At 40.5% G+C, this 20,091-nt stretch overlaps 4 protein-coding genes across 4 annotated transcripts; 1 reads left to right on the forward strand and 3 right to left on the reverse strand.

Moving 5' to 3' along the window:
- Positions 1-1,412: 1,412 nt before the first annotated feature.
- LOC148181993 (C-1-tetrahydrofolate synthase, cytoplasmic-like) lies at positions 1,413-3,759 on the reverse strand. The gene is made up of 6 exons (XM_088035865.1): positions 3,585-3,759; positions 3,366-3,539; positions 2,860-3,314; positions 2,130-2,811; positions 1,646-2,084; positions 1,413-1,593 (listed from the first exon to the last, which is right to left on the reverse strand). Exons 1-6 carry the CDS (start codon positions 3,689-3,691, stop codon positions 1,504-1,506), a joined length of 1,947 nt encoding a protein of 648 aa, XP_087891991.1. The 5' UTR covers positions 3,692-3,759; the 3' UTR covers positions 1,413-1,503.
- Positions 3,760-6,137: 2,378 nt separating this feature from the next.
- LOC148181994 (C-1-tetrahydrofolate synthase, cytoplasmic-like) lies at positions 6,138-14,172 on the reverse strand. Its single transcript, XM_088035841.1, has 10 exons — positions 14,154-14,172; positions 14,001-14,061; positions 13,747-13,945; positions 13,330-13,701; positions 13,129-13,240; positions 10,722-11,121; positions 10,205-10,674; positions 6,840-7,521; positions 6,346-6,784; positions 6,138-6,294 (listed from the first exon to the last, which is right to left on the reverse strand). Exons 2-10 carry the CDS (start codon positions 14,045-14,047, stop codon positions 6,205-6,207), a joined length of 2,811 nt encoding a protein of 936 aa, XP_087891967.1. The 5' UTR covers positions 14,048-14,061; positions 14,154-14,172; the 3' UTR covers positions 6,138-6,204.
- Positions 14,173-14,658: 486 nt separating this feature from the next.
- LOC148181995 (C-1-tetrahydrofolate synthase, cytoplasmic-like) lies at positions 14,659-18,512 on the reverse strand. The gene is made up of 10 exons (XM_088050816.1): positions 18,470-18,512; positions 18,357-18,414; positions 18,110-18,308; positions 17,930-18,066; positions 17,652-17,886; positions 17,291-17,607; positions 16,622-17,250; positions 15,279-15,960; positions 14,794-15,232; positions 14,659-14,748 (listed from the first exon to the last, which is right to left on the reverse strand). Exons 1-10 carry the CDS (start codon positions 18,510-18,512, stop codon positions 14,659-14,661), a joined length of 2,829 nt encoding a protein of 942 aa, XP_087906942.1.
- Positions 18,513-19,291: 779 nt separating this feature from the next.
- LOC148181996 (uncharacterized) lies at positions 19,292-20,089 on the forward strand. Its single transcript, XM_088035853.1, has 3 exons — positions 19,292-19,480; positions 19,663-19,844; positions 19,893-20,089. The coding sequence occupies exons 2-3, from the start codon at positions 19,670-19,672 to the stop codon at positions 19,961-19,963; spliced, it is 246 nt and encodes an 81-aa protein (XP_087891979.1). The 5' UTR covers positions 19,292-19,480; positions 19,663-19,669; the 3' UTR covers positions 19,964-20,089.
- The last annotated feature ends 2 nt before the right edge of the window (positions 20,090-20,091 follow it).

Here is a 20,091-nt window from a genome sequence, read left to right on the forward strand (position 1 = left end):
CCATCAGTGCTGTCAAAACTATTAGCTATTGTCCTGACTACAAGATGATGATGGTAACAATAATCTAAACCACTCGGGCTGGGGTTTTAAGAAGTAGTTTTTATTTATGGTTTTATTACCGTAGTAAAGAGACTGACCAGGGGTAACTCACTAAAAGAGTGCCGTCTACAAATAATGAGGGTTGAAGGGAGATGCTACATTTGACGTGTGGATGTTTAAAATGTTTCAAATAATTTTTCCTTTACGCTGGATTTTGAAGCAGAATTTACCGTTACAGTTTGTTAAATATCCCCTTAATAAACGAATTTTATATTTCGTCAAAATTTTGTTTTTTTTATGATTAAACTATGCAGCTTACCAAATTTTATATGACAATGGTCGAAATTTTTGGTTGAAATGAAAATGGAAATATGTATTTATCTTCATCGATGCTCTAAAACTTTGCAATTTGGCACAGTTTAGACACATCTCTAAAGTAATAACTTCGTCAGTTTTCACTGTTTTCGGACCTAAACTGTCCAAGTTACGAAATTTTATAAAAACGGTGCATAATTTTGATTCATCCTAAAATGAAAATTTCTAAAAATGTTGGTTTTTGATTTAAAATTTTGAAATTTAGCACCGTTGACAAACAGATCTCAGACAGTAACTTCTACAAATTTCATTGTTCTAGAATTGAAACGATGCAAGTTACGAAATTTTACATGGCAGGATCGAAATTTTTGGTATAAATGGAAACCAAAATTTCTAAAAATCTTCTCTCTTGCTCTAAAATTTTGAAATTTAGCACTGGTAATGAACTGATCTCAGATAGTATTTCCTTCAAATTTAATTGTTCTAGAATTAAATCGAAGCAAGTTACGAAATTTTACATGACAATCGAATTTTTTGGTTGAAACCAAAACCAAAATTTCTAAAAATTCTCTTCTTTGCTCTAAAGTTTTGAAATTTGGCACAGTTAAGAAACAGTTTCAAAGTAATAACTTCTAAAAATGTCATTGTGCAAGGACGAAAACTCCCAAAATTACGCAATTTCGTTTCTTATTCGACGTTTAGAATTGTAGAGAGAAAAGTGCATTTTATTTACAATGCCATATTGTTCAAATTTTGACTATTTTGAGTTGCGATAATTCTTTGCCAGTCGTTACAAAACGTTCTAAAAAGTGATTCATTCATAATCCAGCCTGCATCGCCGTACGCCTCGTAGTACAACCGGAATTTTCTTGGAACCAGTCAGCCAAGCGCCTGAGGCCGCATTTCCGGATTCGCACCTGGCTAGCGCCACCCGCGCGCGTGTGTTTTTTAGCCCGAAGTGGTCGACCTTCACAGCGAAGAAGCGTGAGAACTGGAGCACTTTCACTGAAACTTGTTTGCCTGAATGGGCGAGCAATGACGCGGATTAAAACTGCCTATTTAATTCTAATAAAAAAAATATTTTTCATTCAAGTATTTTACAAATATAAATTCCATCTTCACTCTTCAACCTCCAACATAAATAATTTCCTAAAACAACCCCCGAATTTCTCCAGTCTCAGTATCGATATCAATATCATAAATCGCCGGCCTCGTCGGCAACCCCGGCATGGTAGAAATCTGCAAAACACCCTCAATTCAAACCCCCGAAGTCTCAACCCCCAAATCTCACCTCTCCAACAATGGGGACAACGAATCCCGCCCCCGCCGACAAACTAACGTCGTTAATTTTCAAGTCGAACCCGGTGGGAGCCCCCTTGATGGTGGGATCTCCTGTCAAAGACCCGGCGGTCTTCGCCATGCAGATCGGTAATCCTCCATATCCTTTCTCTTCGTACATCTGCAGCTTTGTTGCCGCTTCCGGTGTGTAGGTCACACTCTTCGCTCCGTACATTTCTCGTGAGATTGTTGTGATCTTCTCATCCAAAGACGCGTCTAAATTGTACAAGAACCGGAAGTTCTTCGGTGTCTCACAAGCCGCCATGACAATCTCCGCCAAGTTTGCCGCTCCCGCGCCGCCTTCAGACCAGTGGTTGCTCACTGTTGCTCCAAAAGCTCCGTGTTTCATTGCTTCGTCTTGGATTAGTTGGATTTCAGCGGCGGTGTCGCTTCTGAGGAATCTCTTTAAATTGGTGTTAAATTTGCGAGGTACTTACTGGAAGGAGTTGATGCACACTACGACAGGCAGGCCGTACTTCCCTCCATTGCTAATATGTTTGATTAAATTCGGCAGGCCCTTCCTCACCAGCTCTAGATTCTCGGTGGTGTACTCTGGTTTAAGAGGAGCCCCTGGGGGCACCGGCGGCCCTCCTCCGTGCATTTTCAACGCCCGCACCGTCGTCACCAACACCACGCAATCGGGGACGTCTCCAGAAGTCCGACATTTAATGTTGAGGAGCTTCTCCATTCCGATATCCGAACCGAAACCTCCTTCGGTGAGCACGTAGCCGTCTTCTCCAGCGAGTTTGAGAGCGACTTTGTCGGCCAAAACAGAGGAGCACCCGTGGGCTATGTTGGCAAAAGGTCCAGCGTGGACGAGGACCGGCGACCCTTCGATGGTTTGCATGAGATTGGGTTGGATTGCGTCTTTAAGTAAAACCATAAGAGCGCCGGTTACCCCCAAATCATCGGCGGTTACCGGATGGCCTCTGCGGTCAAACGCCACCACCATGGAGGCGATTCTTCGTTTAAAGTCTGAGAGGTCTTTTGCTAGAGCTAGAATGGCCATAAGCTCGCTGGCGACGGTTATCTTGAAGCTGCTTCCACGCGAAAATCCCTTTTCTGTGGGATTCTGCCCGATGGTAATCTTCCGGAGATACCGATCGTTTGTGTCCAGAACTGGAGGCACCAAAATCAGTCAGTTACTGGTAACAATAAGAGTTTTACCTCGACTCCATAAAACCTGCTCGGGGTCGATGTCCAACCTCGCGAAACTCGCCTTTTCCTCCTCACTAAGAAGCTCGGGGCTTCTTTTCTTGATTCCGAGCCTCTGGAGCCGCCTCAACTGAATCTCAGTAAAGTTCTTCGGGACGAGTCTGTTAAAAAGAATTTTGTCCGTCTGCGTGGCTTCGTGGAACATTCTAGCGTCCATCTGCGCCGCCAGTAAGTTATTCGCAGCGGTCAGAGCGTGGAAATCTCCGGTTAGATGAAGATTGAACTCCTCCATGGGGATTACTTGGGCGTAGCCGCCACCAGCAGCCCCTCCTTTAATCCCGAAAGTCGGACCTTGTGAGGGTTGGCGCAAAGTAGCGAAGGCGTTTACCCCCTTTTGGAAGGTCAGGGCTTGGGCTAGACCTATTAAAGTGGTGCTTTTACCCTCCCCCAAAGGGGTTGGAGTTATCCTGAAAATCAACTTCTTGTTTAGATAGGGGGAGTTGAGTTGGGAAACTTACCCGACGACCACGACGTATTTCCCGTTTTTCTCCCCTTGGAGGCGGTCTAAAATCGACAACGACACCTTCCCCTTAGTGGTACCATATGGGAGAATCTCGTGGGGTTGCACCCCGATCTCGTCCGCCAGCTGGAGGATGTGCTTGGGGTGTTGAGACCGCGCAATATCAATATCCCTGTAAAAATTCCTCTAACTTTGAGTTAAATGAAGTTTGAAGTACCTCGGCACTGGTCTCTTCAGATTCAAAGGAAGATGACTCAAATTCCAGGTGGTGTTCAACACCTGATCGCCGAGTTTTCCCACTTTTTGAACGCCGTGCTTCAACATGTCTATACAACTGCAGGAGAAACTGTTCAACACTCGCTTTTAATGAAACCGTTGCATTGTTATCAGCGAATTTGAGCGGAAATTGTACAAATGTGAATAAATGAAACTTGGAGGAAAGTGGTACAACCACCAGACACAATAAGATTTCAAAATTGATAAGATTACGCTAGAACAGGGTTAAAATTGCTAAAAATGGCAACATGTGTGGCGAAATGTTTGATAAAAAGAGGAAATTCGTACTTTAAAGATAGCATCTAAAAGTCAGTCCAAATTTCATATGAAGTCAATTTGGTTTTGTTTGATTGGTTTAATCTTCGCATTCTGCATCTAAAGTGGTGGAAAATTCATAAAAATAAAAAGATTTTGATTAGATGAGGCTTGATAATAATTTTGAGATTTCCAAGATTTAAGCTTGAGATTTAAATTTTTCAATTCGAAGAAAATCCTCTCCTGGTATTTGCCGTATGTCTTAGCTTGAATTTACAGTTCGTCCCCGACAGTTGGCCCCCAATCCCCGGTCAATTCGTCTCCCGGTTAATTCGTCCCCTTGAAAATTCTTCCTCTGCAAATTTGTCCCTAAAAGCTTCGTTTACATGCGCTATAATACATAGTAATAAGAGCATCAACTGCACGTATTTGCAGTTACATTCAATAAAAATGTAATCCGTTTTTTATAATTTATTGTCTGTCAATATTGCAATTTTTTGTACGATTTTTCTATAAATGTGTTTATTTACTAGTGACAATTTTATTATATTTGAATTTTTTAATTGCAATAAAACGATTTTTTAGTATATAGCTACCTTGTGTTGCAGATATCAATGGAGTTATTTTTCAAAACTCAATAAATCCAATTTTGACTGATAGTGAATTTGATGTAAATTTGAGATTATTTTGGGTAAATCTAACAATGAATATGTTTTATTCAGTAAAAAGCCTCTTTCTAAAACATTGTGTTACCTTCTTATGGCAAAATAGTTGAAGAAAATTGAACAATTTTTTTTCTAAACCCTTGTAAAAATTTATGAAATGGATTTATTGAGTTTTGAAAAATAACTCCTTAATTTTAAGCTAAAATTATATAAATCACATTCTTCAATTATTACCAAAAAGAACCCGGGACGAATTGACGGGGGCAAACCGTCGGGAACGAACTGGTCGTATCCCCTTGGCTTGTCAGAATTCCAAACATTTTCGAGATTTTCAAATTTAATTTTCCCGGAAAATCTTAGAAATAGTGAAGAACTGTAAAAAATAGACTAAATCAAAAGTGCTAAATTATGTTGCGAGCAAAGTTTCGTGTTGATCTGCACAATTTCATATTTTTCGCACAAAAAAGACAAATTCTGAAATCTAAAACCGAATTTTTCTAGCAATTTGGACCTCAGGAACAAGAATATCGTGACGATTTTTCCATTTGGTCCTCCGTACATATTTAATCGATTTTTTAAATTTGTCGCCTGACCTATTTTTTTTGGTGTCAATAAAAACATAATACGGTAGACTTTCGATAATTTGGAGTTTTTTCCGGGTCTCTCGATTTCTCTCGATAAATTGAAATTTTTTAATGTTTTTTGGGTCCCCTCGTTAATTTGAAGTAAAATCTAGAACTTTTTTCCCGTCAACACTCTATAATTTGAATTTTTCCTTTCCGAACTATCGTTAATTTGAAGTCTCTCGCGTGGGCAGACAAACAGAAAACTTCTGAACCAGAAATGCTTAAAACTTCCACTGCAGCTTTAAAATAAGATTTTTTTGACTCTTTTAATAAAGGGATCTTGAACGTTTCGTCGTAGCATAAATCTGTTTCACCAGAAGAATTTCTAGCTTAAACATAAGTTTCACGATATTTTTTCAAACTGGAGTTACTGGATTTTACGCTCTCTTTTCTGATTGATTTGTTTATTCTGACTATTGTCTGTTTGCCTTTAAACTCTCGATTATTTGAATTTTTTCTTCTCTTTCTCTCGATTATTTGAATCACACTATATTTTGAACTCTCGATAATTTGAACTTTTTGCCAGATCCCTTGTATTTCAAATTATCGAGAGTCTACTATACTTTTTAAATCAATTTTTTGTCCCATGAGAAAGAATCTGAACTCTGATTTAGGATTCAGGACTTAACTATTATTTTATTCTAAAATTTAATATTGTGTCTGAAGATAACTTTTTGACATCTGTCTTAGTTTGGCAGTATTCGAATTCCACTGGACTTCCAGCTGTTGTATTGTTCATATTTTTAAGTGCATTTTTTAAATGAATCGTTGAATCTAATCGAACTTCTATTAATACTCGTTCTTGGAATTGCAATCCAAAATCGTCATCACCTAATTACTGTTATTTCTTCTTATCTCTGATAGAGTTTGATTCATTCGTTTGTCATTTCATAACAATATGTACTTCCCATAGCATTGTCTAATCCCCAAACAATTCCAACAACTCCAAATCTTGATAATCAAATATTTATTATAACAATCACCTCTCCACAACATTAAAAATATTTATATCTCATTAAAACAATCCTTCGATGGCCCCCGTCTCAATGTTCACATCAATATCGTAAATATTCGGTCTGGTTGGCAACCCTGGCAGTACCGAAATCTAAAAAAAAAAAACAAATTCGAATGTCTTCTTTCGGTATTCTTATTTTACCTCTCCCACGATGGGCACGATGAACCCAGCGCCTGCCGACAAAGAAACATCTTGGACCTTCAACTCGAAACCTGTGGGGGCCCCTTTGACTGCCGCATCCCCCGTCAACGAAGCGGACGTCTTCGCCATGCACACCGCCAAGTTCCCGAAGCCTCTGTCTTCGTAGAATTTGATTTTTTCCAGAGCCTCCGGGGTGTAGGTGATGGTACCAGCGCCATACATCTCCCGAGCGATGATTTGGATTTTCTCCTTGATCGGTTTGTTCAAATCGTACAGGAATTTGAAGTTTGACGGTTTCTTGCAAGCTTCGACGACGGCTTCGGCCAGTTTGACGGCGCCGGCGCCTCCTTCCGCCCAGTGGTTGCCGATGACAGCGTCGAAGGCCCCGTTTTCCATGGCTTTTCGTTGGACCAACTTCAGTTCGGCTTCGGTGTCAGTGCTGGAAAAACAAGTCAAAGGTTGAGTTAACGCGAGTTAACACTAGAAGAACTTACTGGAAGGTGTTGATGCAGACGACGACGGGAATTCCGTATTTCACGCCGTTGCTGATGTGTTTCAACAAGTTGGGGATGCCTTTTTCCAACAACTGGAGGTTTTCTTCGGTGTATTCAGGACCAAGGGGTTTTCCAGGGGTCACCGGAGGACCACCTCCATGCATTTTCAACGCTCGGACTGACGACACCAAGACAATACAGTTGGGGACGTCCCCAGAGGTGCGACTCTTGATGTTGATGAGCTTCTCCAAACCGATATCGGAGCCAAAACCGGCTTCGGTGATGACGTAGCCGTCTTCTCCAGCGACTTTAAACGCGACTTTGTCTGCAAGGATGGACGAGCAGCCGTGGGCGATGTTGGCAAAAGGTCCGGCGTGGACCAACACCGGCGTGCCCTCGAGAGTTTGCATCAGAGTGGGATTTAACGACTCTTTTAACAGCACCATGGTGGCCCCAGTCACCCCCAGATCGTCGACAGTGACGGGGTGGCCCTTCTTGTCGAAAGCCACCACCACCGAAGCCACACGTTCTCTGAAGTTCTTCAGATCCGTAGCAAGGGCCAGGATCGCCATAAGTTCGCTCGCGACTGTAATCTGAAAACCGGTTTCCCGGGTCAGATTTTTCTCAGTGGGGGACTGGCCCACTGTGATCTTCCGCAGATATCTGTCACTGACGTCGACCACTGAAAAAGGGGGTTAGCAATCACAGACCGGCGGGAGCGAATTTTGTTCGAAAAAATTGCTTATAAAAAGGAAAACAAACAACCCTTTTTCAAAAAAAGTCTAATTTTAAAATATCTTAGGTTGAATTTCTTTTATTTTAAAAAAATATGAAAATTTATCTATCAATATTTGTCATTACAACTTTAAAACCAAGACAGAGGGGTAAGAATTTGCAATAACGTGGGTGCCCAAATGTCATAACTAGTTTTATATAAATTTTGATAATTTCAGTGCTACGGCTATGAAATTTGGGGAAAATACAACTTTTAAGCCGTCACCAAATTACAATACTGTAGAGCAAAAGACCCAATTTTAGAAATTGTTAAGATGGAGCAAAAAATTTAGACACCCTTTGTTTAAATTCCGCATGTTTTTATAATTTCAGTACATCGGCTACGAAATTTGAAAAAGTTACTACCTATGAGTTATGTACTAATTTTATTAAATTACAAAAGTCTAGAACAGAAGACAGACTTTAAATTTTTTTTTAAAAACGAAACAAAAATTTCCGACATCCACCATTAAAATGTCGGTAATTTTATTGCTTCAGCATGAACTTTGGGAAAACTACTACTTTTGAGCCGTGTATTAATTCTACCAAATTGCAAAAATTGCAGAGCACTAATTAGCAAGATGTTCTGACATCCACCACTAAAATTCGTAATTTTAGTAATTTTTGAGTTACAGCTATGAAAATCGGGGAATTTTCTACTTTTCACTCGTATATTAACTTTGGCAAACTGGAAAATTGTTGAGAAAAAAATTATTGACGGGCGTTATTTATCAAAACTCAATAAATCCATTTCAAAATTTTCTACAAGCGTTTATAAAAATCTGTAATTTGTTCAATTTTCTTCAAATTTACTTTAACCATTTTGGCATAAGAAGGTAACACAATGTTTAAACAAGAGGTTTTTCACTGAATAAAATATACATATTGTTAGATTTACCCAAAATAATCTTCAATTCACATCAAACCCACTGTCAGTCAAAATTATTGAGTTTTGAAAAATAACTCCTCATTTATAGGACAATCCAAAATTACATATTAAACTTTTGTAATGCATTCAGAACTAAACAGTTTCATTAACTGATTTAACACAAATGTGACAAAAAATCCTTAAGAAAGAAGTCAGAAATGGCTGTAAGCCACGAAGAATACTGACTGTTATCAGTATTCAAGAAAGTTAAACACTCTGTCGAGACCAAATGAGGAGTTATTTTTCAAAACTCAATAAATCAAATTTTGACTGACATTGGGTTTGATGTGAAATTAGGATTATTTTGGGTAAATCAACAATGTGTGTTTTTTATTCAGTGAAAAACCTCTTGCTAAAACATTATGTTACCCTCTTATGCCAAAATAGTTTAAGTAAATTTGAATAAAATTGAACAAATTATCGTTTTTTCTAATCCCTTGTCAAAATTTATGAAATGGATTTATTGAGTTTTGAAAAATAATTCCTCAACTGTAAAACTCCAGATAAAAATCACAGCGATTCCCATTTGTGTTTTTTGTAACTATTTTGCAACAAGTGTCAATTTTGTGGAAAAAAACTGATATTAAATTGTCAAAACTACTTTAAAATGCGCCATCGCTGCTCAAAAAAAAACTGAGACAAATTTGAACAGCGTATAAATCTGAAATCTAGTAATTTAAGCTACATTTGGTGACGTTTTCTAAATGATCTTCTGTATCTTTTAATTGTTCCAAAGTCCCAGTATTTGTGCCAACACCTAATTCTTGAGCAATAACTTGGATAGTTACTTCATCTCTTAACTGTTGAGCAATCATTTCTTTCTGAATTAGTGTTAACGAAGGCACTTTTTCAAAATTTGAAATATGACAAGTCTGTAGCCTGATTTTACATTAACAAAATTTCCCTTGTCTCGGTTTTTTATGCTCAGCAAGGGTACATACATACAGCCGGGGACAAAAAATCTTAAGACGTCAATGTCATCTAATTGTCACATGGTGTAAAACCCCACTTAGAATTTGTCAAAATGGTTAGAATTTTCAGAGTTTCCAATATTGTAAGAACTTGACTGTAGATCATACCACTCTGTACTAAAAAAAATATTCTAATTTTATCGACTTCAAATACTTCAGTCATGACAATTCTGAATTGACAACTTGTCAATACTTTGATGTTTTAAACGTCAGTAATGACAATGACAGTAATGTACAGGCTACACTAAAATTTTTGAAATGTCAGAAAAATGACGTCTAAGATTTTGTGTCGGCGGCTGTATAAGGGCCCAGTTCAGTTTGAAAAAAAATGCATATCGTCGGCTTAGGTCGTTAAGTTGCTAAGTCCATTTTGACTTAATTCTTAATCATAATTTTTACGTATTTGTCGTCAAATCTGGGATTTCAAAATTTGGGGAATCAATATGGAATGTTTCTTAATTCTAAAATAATGACACATAAAAGGATTCAACGCTGAACCATTCTGTTATGCTTTTTATAAAATTGAAAACGCATTTTGTTTAAAAATAGACTTAACAACTTAACAACCAAAGATATTTAAAAAAAAATTGCGTTAATTTTGCGGCGCAGTGTAGTTTTCATATTTTGCCAACTACTTCTTTTGAAAGTGGGAATGTTCTAGAACACATGGTACCACTTCAATTGCAACTGACCTCGTTTCCAAGTAATCGTTTTGGGATCGATATCTAATCGCGCAAATCGGGTCCTCTCATCGGAAGTTAGCTCATCTGGGTCAATTTTATTGATGCCGAGTCTCCGAAGCCGACGCTGTTGGATCTCAGAAAACTGCCTCTTTCCTTTGGTTTTGGGGACGAGGCGGTTGTACAAAGCCTCGTCTTCCTGGGTGGCCTCATGGTACATTCTTGCGTCGAGTTGCGCCGAGATGAGGTTATTCGCAACAGTGACAGCATGCAAATCACCAGTTAAGTGAATGTTGAATTCTTCCATCGGGATGACTTGCGAGTACCCTCCACCGGCGGCGCCACCTTTGACCCCAAACATGGGCCCTAAAGAGGGCTGCCGGAGCACCACAATCGAGTTGAGGCCTTTGTGGGCCGCCAAGGCCTGGGAGAGTCCCACGGAGGTCGTCGTCTTACCCTCCCCCAAAGGCGTGGGAGTGATCCTACAAAAACGCGATTTAAGGGTGGAAATGTCACCGGAAGTACCCACCCCACGACCACCACAAGTTTCGCGTTGTTTCTCTCCTTCAGCCTGTCGATGACCGACAAAGCCACTTTGGCTTTTTTGTGTCCGTATGGGATGAGCTCGCTGGGACTTATGCCGATTTGGTCGGCAATATGATGGATGTCGATGGGTTCGTGGGCATGGGCGATGTCTATATCTCTCGGTACGGGTTTTTCGAGTTTTAATGGGACCGTGCGTAAGTTCCATTTGGTTTCGAGCAAGTTGTCGAGGGATTTTTGGGCACTTAGGACTGTGTTTTTCATAAGCATGGCGACGGTCATGGGGCCCACTCCTCCAGGGACGGGGGTAATGTAGGACGCCACTTTACTTGCGGATTCGTAGTGGACATCGCCGACGAGTCTTTGGCCGGATTTTTTGGTGGGATCTAGAGAGGGATTTTTGCTAATTATGCGCATTCTTGGCTGTTTTGAAAAATGTAAAAACATTGGAAGTTTAAAGGAAAAATATTGACACTAATAGTTTACTAATTTAATTAGTGTGTGCAGTGCATACATTTTTAGTAATTATCGCTTGTTATTCTTCGCAATGCAAATTAAAGTGTTTAATTAATACTAATTTGCAATTAATGAGAAGTACAAGAAAATACAGTCGCGGTCAAAACATTTTGGGCATCATTTTATTAACGTTTTGTAAAATTGAGTGTAGTCTATGCATTAGTGTCAATTTTACGTGCAAATTTCAATCCATTTTGTCAAAAGTGACAGTAATAATAAAATTTATATAAAGGATGCTTTACACTTTATGACAGTCAAATGACTTTGATGTCCAAAATGTTTTCCATGGCATTTGTGATTCTCATTTGTGACAAAAAAATCATTTTTTGAAAGTTTATACAATCAAAAACGTGGCTTTTAGAATAGTTGGTTTTATTTTGCTAGTTGGCATCACTGCATAAATGCCAATTGTATCAATTTGTGTAACGTTGTGGACGTCAAAGACCTTCGAAAATAATGAAGGTAAACTAATTAAGTAAAGTTAGAACAAAAATATTCAGAAATACATTTGAATTTAAATGAATCATCAACTGTTCGGTTTGAATACGGTGCTACCAACCTATTTCCCTACTGATTAAATTTCCCTAAATGAGTGAATGACGTTTCAAATTCATACTAAAAAAAGTCAAAATCCTAAATAAACAGTTGGTTTAGGTTGCAAATATCTACTTTGGCAGTTATTTCTTTATTTAAGGTTGAAATCTTGTTTAATTGATTTTTAATTAAAGAAATTTTGATATGGCTAGGTTGGCATCATTGTCGCCCAGAATTTGACATTTGTCCATTTTGACATTAAATTAGCTGTGCACCAAAATTTACATAATTTATTAGTATTAAACATGTTCTAATTGAAGTAAAATTTTCCCAGATGTGACTGCTGTTCAAAAGCGGTAAGAAACAAATGGAATTTCGACATATTTTATTGACAGAACTTGTATGATCGTCCATTATACCCCAAAACCTAATTCACAAAACACCTTTATTGCAAAATTTGCAATTTGTGACCTTGAGTGGAAATTTGCAACTGTATAATTATCACTAGTCAAAATTTTGAAGATATTGATTACTTTGAATTCTGTAAAAGTAGCCTTTCTGTCTTTAGAAAAATGAATAAAGAGGCGTTTTGGAACATTACAACCACATCTGCTGGTAGTGACGTCAGCAATGTTAAATTTTCCACCCCGCAAATTAACAGAGAGGAAAAAAAGGAAAAATCGCAAATTGTTACTCCACGAAATATTTAGTCCATTTTATAACCATAATTACACTACTCTAGTTTGTAAATACGATTTGCATGTCTTGTTTACATTTCTTTCGCGATGCAATTTCCAATGATTGGAAAATTACAGATTGCATGCAACGTTTTTTTTTTTAATTCCACTTGAAATGCAATAGATAAAATCATGTAGGCCCCCTTCAAAGCATTGACTAACACCGATTGATGGATAACATCAATAACAGTTTAGATCGCAGATAAAATCGTATTGTAATCATATCAAAACGAAATAAAAAAATCAGACTCTCAGACATTTTTAGATCTTACCGTCATCTTGCTTGGAATCCATTTTTGAACAGCTCGCGAATACAACAGCACTGACTGCGCGACAGTAACTCAATAACACACAAGAAACAAAATACGACTCATTACACGCTGTACTTAGAACTTTTACTCAAACAATTTGTACCTATTTGTTGAAGGTCGAGAAAGACTTATTTTCCTTTATTAGCCGTGCAAAAAGTGACGATAAGCGAGGGCCAAAAACATTATCACTCTTGGTGAAGCCACCAGAAGCCCACATGCAGTAAACTAGTTCATTAAGAACAGTTAGAATCGATTTACGTCCGTGCGTCATCAATAAACTCAGATTTTTTTTCACCTGGAATAGCATTTATCCCGCAATCAATGACGACAGCTCCTGGTTTGATCCAACTCCCTTTAACAAACTCCCCCTTGCCGATGGCCACCACCAGGATATCCGCCCTTCTGCACTGAAATAAAATTACCAGTTTCAACAACAAAATTGTTTTCATGCGATAACACAGAAATGACGCAATGTGTGATAACAGTTCTTTCTTACCGTGGCTTCGAGATCCTTCGTCTTCGAATGGCAGATGGTAACGGTGGCGTGGGCCCATTTCAACAACTCGCTGATGGGGGTCCCGACGATCCTGCTTCTTCCCAAGACGACGGCCTCCTTCCCTTCTATCTTAATCCCGGATTCTCTTATCAATTCCATCACGCCATTAGGGGTGCAAGGGATAAAAGAGTAAAGATCGCCCACGGCAGCTCTTCCTTCGTTGACAGTGTTCAAGCCATCGACGTCTTTGTCCGGGGAAACGGCGTCGGTGATGAGATGGGCGTCGATTTTATGCACACAGTCGAGGGGCATCTGCACGATGATCCCATGGACGTTGGGGTCGTTGTTCAAATTATCCAATTTCGTCAATAACTGGAAGATCCACAATCAAATCGTTTCTTTAGTTTAGTTTCGTACCTCAGTCTCCGTCGTGGTGTTAGGGAGCTTAAGATGCTGAGAAGCAATCCCGATCTCCGCCGCCGACTTTATCTTCATTCTGATGTAGACATTCGAGTCTTCGCGCCCTCCAACTTGCACGATGGCCAAACCAGGTTGGAACCCTGGAACGCGACTCTTCATCACCTCCACATCTTTGGCTAGTTGCGCCCGAATTCGTCTAAAAAAACGAAACACCCTGTAGAAGACAACAGTAACACGCGAATTGTAATTACTTGGCTACTTCTGTTCCTGAGATCACTTGCCCTTTTACATCTGCCATCTTCAAGAAGTACTCTAAAAGTGATAGGAGCCGAAATGAAATTAGTTGTTTTTTGAGATTCTTGTGCGTCGGAGGGGTCAGGAGTTATCGCGTTCTTTCAACTTACTTGAGCGAGTTATTATTCTCAGAGGAGTCATTAAAAAGATGCGAGATTCTTCATTGCTGGCTCAAACTAATCGAGACTTTGCCTTTTGATTTTTGAATTTGAATTTTGAAAAAAAATGCGGAAGAAAACAGGATATTGGGGAACGAGGGCGAAAAGGAACGTGTTATTGACCGCGCTCGGGTTGGTTGCCGAGCGCGGCGCTAATACGAATCTAATTTCCTTGTTACATAATATACTATTTGCATCCGTCTTTTTTTCCCGGGATATAAAAAATAGTTTATCTAAAACTACTTCGATGAATTATGTTTCTTACGAAAATCATAATAAGATTACTTCAGCTTATTACGAGTTTGTTTATTATTAACAAAATTATTTAATCGCACGATAAATCTCTCACATGACTCCCAATTGCGCAAATAAAACAGATAAAAACCTAAAAAACAATAAAATAATAAAATAAATAAACACAGTCTTCGTTTTTTGATGCAACCAAAAATTTTACCCCTTAAAAGAGCCCCGCAATCTTCCCCGTCTCATCGTCCAAATCAATATCATAAATATTCGGCCTGGTGGGCAGCCCCGGCATCGTCGAGATCTAAAACCACACTTGCACCCCCAATTTCTCCAACCCCCGTTTTACCTTGCCCACAATGGGCACCACAAAACCAGCCCCCGCCGACAAACTAACATCGTTGATCTTCAAATCGAAGCCGCTGGGAGCCCCCTTGATCGAAGGATCTCCAGTCAGCGACGTGGCTGTTTTGGCCATGCAAACCGACAAGCCCTTGAAGCCCTTGTCCTCGTACTCCCGTATCCTCTCTTGAACTTCCGGTGTGAAGCTCACACTCCCCGCGCCGTACATTTCCGTCGCGATGACGCGGATTTTCTCCTGGATGGGGAGCTCCGAGTCGTACAATAATTTGAAGTCGCTGGGTTGATCACAAGCGGCGATGACGGCGTCGGCGAGTTGGAGGGACCCGGCGCCTCCTTCCGTCCAGTGGTAGCTGGTGGCCACTGCGAAAGCGCCGGTGGTTTTAGCGTGGGTTTCCACCAGCTTGATTTCAGCCGCCGTGTCGGTGCTGCGAAAGAATTTTAAGAGTCGGTGGAGATGACGTCCAGTCTTACTAAAAAGCGTTGATGGCGACGACGACGGGGACGCCGAACTTCTTCCCGTTACTGATATGCTTGAGAAGGTTCGGTAGCCCCTTTTCTAACAACTCCAAGTTTTCTTTGGTATACTCGGGGCTGAGGGGGTGTCCGGGTGTTACTTTGGGCCCCCCTCCGTGCATTTTCAGCGCCCTAATGGTGGCCACCACGACTATGCACCTGGGGGAAGTCCCCGACGCCCGACACTTAATATTACAGAATTTGTCCAAACCGATGTCGGAGCCAAAACCGGCTTCTGTGATAACATAGCCGTGCTCCCCCACGAGTTTCACCCCGAGTTTGTCGGCTAGGATCGAAGAGCACCCGTGGGCGATGTTAGCGAAGGGGCCGGCATGCACCAACACGGGGGTGCCTTCTAGCGACTGCATTAACGTGGGGTTGATAGCGTCCTTTAGAAGCACCATCACGGCTCCTGTTAGACCGAGATCCTCCGCAGTCACTGGGGCCCCTTTCCTATTGAACCCCACGACGATTGAAGCGACGCGCTCCCGCAGGTCTTGGACGCTTGTGGCCAGAGCTAACACCGCCATAATCTCGCTGGCGACGGCGATTTGGAAGCCGGTTTCTCGCGTCATGTTCTTCTCAGTGGGGGATTGCCCGATCGTGATCTGCCGGAGGAACCGGTCGCTCACGTCCACCACTAAAAGAGGTGCGTCAAGTTTGAGCATCATACATCGCAAAAAAATTTCAAACGTGCCATAATTTTGGGCTAATTCTGTGCTAATTTGTGCTGCATTTCTTAAATTCTGTGTTCTTTTCGTCTTTGAGTTATCTCAAAAGCAAAAATGGGTGAGCGTCAAGTTTGAGCATCGTACTTCGTAAAACAGATTAATTAATATGCCATAATTTTGTGCTCATTCTGTGCTAACTGTGCTAACTAAATGCAGATTTTAACGAATTTTCTTCCAAGAAGCATCAAGTTTGAGCATCATACATCGCAAAACAGTGTAATAAGTGATATGCCATAATTTTGTGCTACCTAATGGTGCTATTTCCCAATTCTGTGCTTTTTTCGTTTTTGAGTTATTTTAAAAAACTTACAGGAAATAGAAGGCAAACCAAATTGCACCATCATCAGCACAGAATTAACACAAAATTATAATTATAATTTGATTCATTTTGATGACAGATGATGCTCTGCGTCAAGTTTGAGCATCATTTTTGTTTCTTGAATAACTCGAAAACGAAAAGAACACAGAATTTAAGAATTGCAGCACATTTTTTTTTGCGATGTATGAGGCTCAAACTTGACGCACCTCACTAAAAGACAATAAAAAAGAGCGCAACCGGAGCGAAACTACCTCTTTTGAACGTAACGGTGCAGGGATCGATGTCCAGGCGAGCAAACCGCGCCTTCTCCTCTACGCTCAGCTCCTTGGGGTCGCTCTTTCCAATCCCCAACTTCTTGAGTCTCTTCAATTGAACCCCACAGAACTTCTTCGGGACGAGTCGGTTGAAAAGAACGTCGTCTTTTTGGTTGGATTCATGCAGAATCCGCGCGTCTACTTGCGCCGCGATTAGATTCGTCGCGATGCTGATGGCGTGCAAATCCCCAGTGAGGTGCAAGTTGAAGTCTTCCATAGGGATTACCTGGGCGTATCCACCCCCAGCGGCGCCTCCTTTTATCCCGAAAGTGGGACCTAGGGATGGTTGCCGGAGAGTCGCCAGAGCGTTAAGTTTCTTGTGGGCGGCCAACGCTTGCACTAAACCCAGAGCGGTGGTGGTCTTCCCCTCCCCCATAGGGGTGGGTGTTATCCCAACCATCACCACAAGCTTTCCGTCTTTTCTCCCGGCGAGGCGCTTCAACACTTTTAAGGAAACTTTGGCCATTTTGGGGCCGTATTGAATAAGCTCGCAGGGGTAAATCCCGATTTGTTGCGCCAGGTAAGAGATGTTCACTGGCTCGTTGCTTTGCACGATTTCTATGTCACTGAAGAGTTGGTTAGTGGTAACGGTTGTGGTGGTACTACCTCGGTACGGGTTTCTTCAGCTCCAAAGGAAGAATCCGCAGGTTCCACTTCGCGTCTAGAATATTACAAACGGCGCGTTGGGCGCTGAGGATGGTGTTTCGCATGACCATGGCGACGGTCATCGGACCGACGCCCCCAGGCACTGGAGTGATGTAAGAAGCGACTTTTTTAACACCTTGGAAGTCGACGTCGCCGAGGATTTTGCTTCCGGAAGTGTTAATCCCGCAGTCAATTACAACAGCGTCGGGTTTGACCCACTCGCTTTTAATAAATTCCGGTTTTCCGACGGCCACTACCAGTATATCCGCCCGTTTACACTGAAAAACACCTTGGATTGTGTTGGGGCTGCAGACGATTTTACCAATTCCGCAAGATTCTTAGTGTTGGCGTCACAGATGGTGACACTCGCGTTCGCCCATTTCAACAACTCCGCCGTGGGGGTGCCGACAAATTTGCTTTTACCCACAACCACGGCTTGGGAGTTTTCCAGTCCAATTCCGGTGCTTTTAAGAAGCTCCATGACACCAGCAGCGGCGCATGGAACAAACGAGCACCCATCACCAACTGCCATTTTGCCTTCATTGACCGAGTTCAAACTAAAACTCTACGTGGAGGTTGTCCAGATCAGTGGACACTTACCCATCCACGTCTTTCTCGGGAGACACTGAGTTTGTGACCATGACTGGGTCAAGTTTCTCTGAAGACTCCAGAGGCATTTCCACGATGATGCCGTGGACGTTGGGATCATTATTGAGACATTCAATAGTCGAAATCAACTAAAAGTGTCGAGATAAGAAGTGAAGGGGCGAAGGGACCAACCTTCGCTTCGCTAATATTTTTAGGGAAATGGATATGTTGGGCTTTGATTCCAATTCGTTGGGCAATTTTAAGTTTTTGTTTGACGTAGACGTCGGCGTCGGGACGACACCCGACTTGGACGATGGATAGTTTTGGGCGGTGACATGGAAGGAGTTCTTGGAGTTTCTGGACGTCTTTAGCGAGTTGTTCTGTGATTTGTCTAAAGAGGAGGAATGTTAATAAGACGGTGCGGAAACAGGAAAAGTACTTTTGCAACGCTACTCCGGAGAGAAGTTCGCCTTTGGTTTCTTTACTAATGAATCGGACTGAAATGAAAGAAGGGAAGTTCCGCAGAGTGGAAAGGGCGCACCAGTGGCTTACCGAAGATTTTGCCAAAAGTCGAAAGGGCTCTTTGAAAATGCATTTTCGAAAAGAAGTAAATAAAAAAATTACTTTGGCACTGCATTAAACTGACACTGACAATTGAGTAAACGAAACTTCATAAGGGATGCAAAGATTGTTATTTATGTAACAATTATGGTAAATATTTACACGACTAATGATTTGTTAGATAAAACTGGAAGCTTATCGCTATGATTTCGATAATTTGAAAGGCCAGTGTGAGTTCTATGAAAAATATTTCTCAAGTCCAAAAAATGAGGCTAATAAAACGCATTGTAGCCGAAAAAAATTGAAAAATAGGACCCCTAAAATCGATAAAAGTTCTTCATTCCTAATTATATAGACTATTAACCTAGCAAATGCGTATATTTGGTTGCATACGCAATTGGCAGAAACTGGGAAAGTTTTAATAATAACTTTTGATCATTAAAATTAAAATTGGCTTTACTTGAGAGATTCTACTATACTTCATCAAAAATGAACTTCAAAAATTTCGCATCTACAATCATTCAACAAGAATAATAAAAAAACAATTTACTTACTCTTCCTGAATCTAAAATTTAAAGCCGAATCGAACCCATCACTAATATTTAGTAGTTTTATCATTTTTCCAAGCAATTCAAACAGAAATTGACTAATTACAGACCACATTTTCACTAAAAAATTAAGTTTTAACACAAAAACGAAATAAATTAAGGTTATCTAAAGTTTAGACGTTATGTTTTCGCGCCACTTTACAGGGAAGTTTGGTCTGGCTACGTTGGTACCGCGATTACGTAATCACATCGAAATTCGATCTACAAAATTATAAATTTGACGTACAAACAGTACCATCACTAAAAAGTGCAAAATTTTCGAGAATCTTCGAAATAAATTCCGAAATAAAAAAACTCCGGTACAAGGTCGTACGGTTGGCACCTCTGATTTAGTAACATTTCCGTCATCCACCTGACACTTGACGTTCAGTGATCATTGTGGTTAGAAAATCAGGTAAAAATCTCGGAAAATTCCCATTTCACCTCATTTTTGACCCAATTTTCACCCAAATTTCTTAATTCTCGACCCATTAAAACCCGAATTGCCTTCTTCCCCGACTCGTTATTTCAATCAAGTGATCCATGACAGGGTGATTACATAAACCCATTTTTGCTCAGCAACGATTTTTTGTTCAGGTGAACCATGGCCGACAAAGCAGTTGAAAAAATTTCCAGACCCATGAAATTTCCATACACTTTTTCTGCGAAAATCGCGCAGTTTCCATACAAATTTTATTTTAAGAATAACTGGATCTGGAGATACTACCCAATCGCGGTGCTTCTATGTATACCAATCTTCAGCTCCATCAGCAGCTTAGGTGAGGATTGATGGGAAGTATACAGGGTGTTTGTATGATTTTTTCCAGCTAATTCACCTGGGAATGTCTCCAAATGGGCGGAAATTCGTCGCAAGGAGGCGGCTGAACACCACCACTAGAATGTTCAGAAAGTAGCCACAATAGCCGCATTTTTATGTTGTCTTATACACTGTATACAGATATGAAAAGTAGCTGTTTCTTTATTGTAATTTTCTTTTAAAGTAAAATTTATCGCTAGAACGAAATG

This window comes from Gnatocerus cornutus, chromosome 1, assembly GCF_029298725.1.
Source record: "Gnatocerus cornutus isolate USDA-ARS CGAHR chromosome 1, icGnaCorn1.1, whole genome shotgun sequence".
Taxonomy (NCBI): domain Eukaryota; kingdom Metazoa; phylum Arthropoda; class Insecta; order Coleoptera; family Tenebrionidae; genus Gnatocerus; species Gnatocerus cornutus.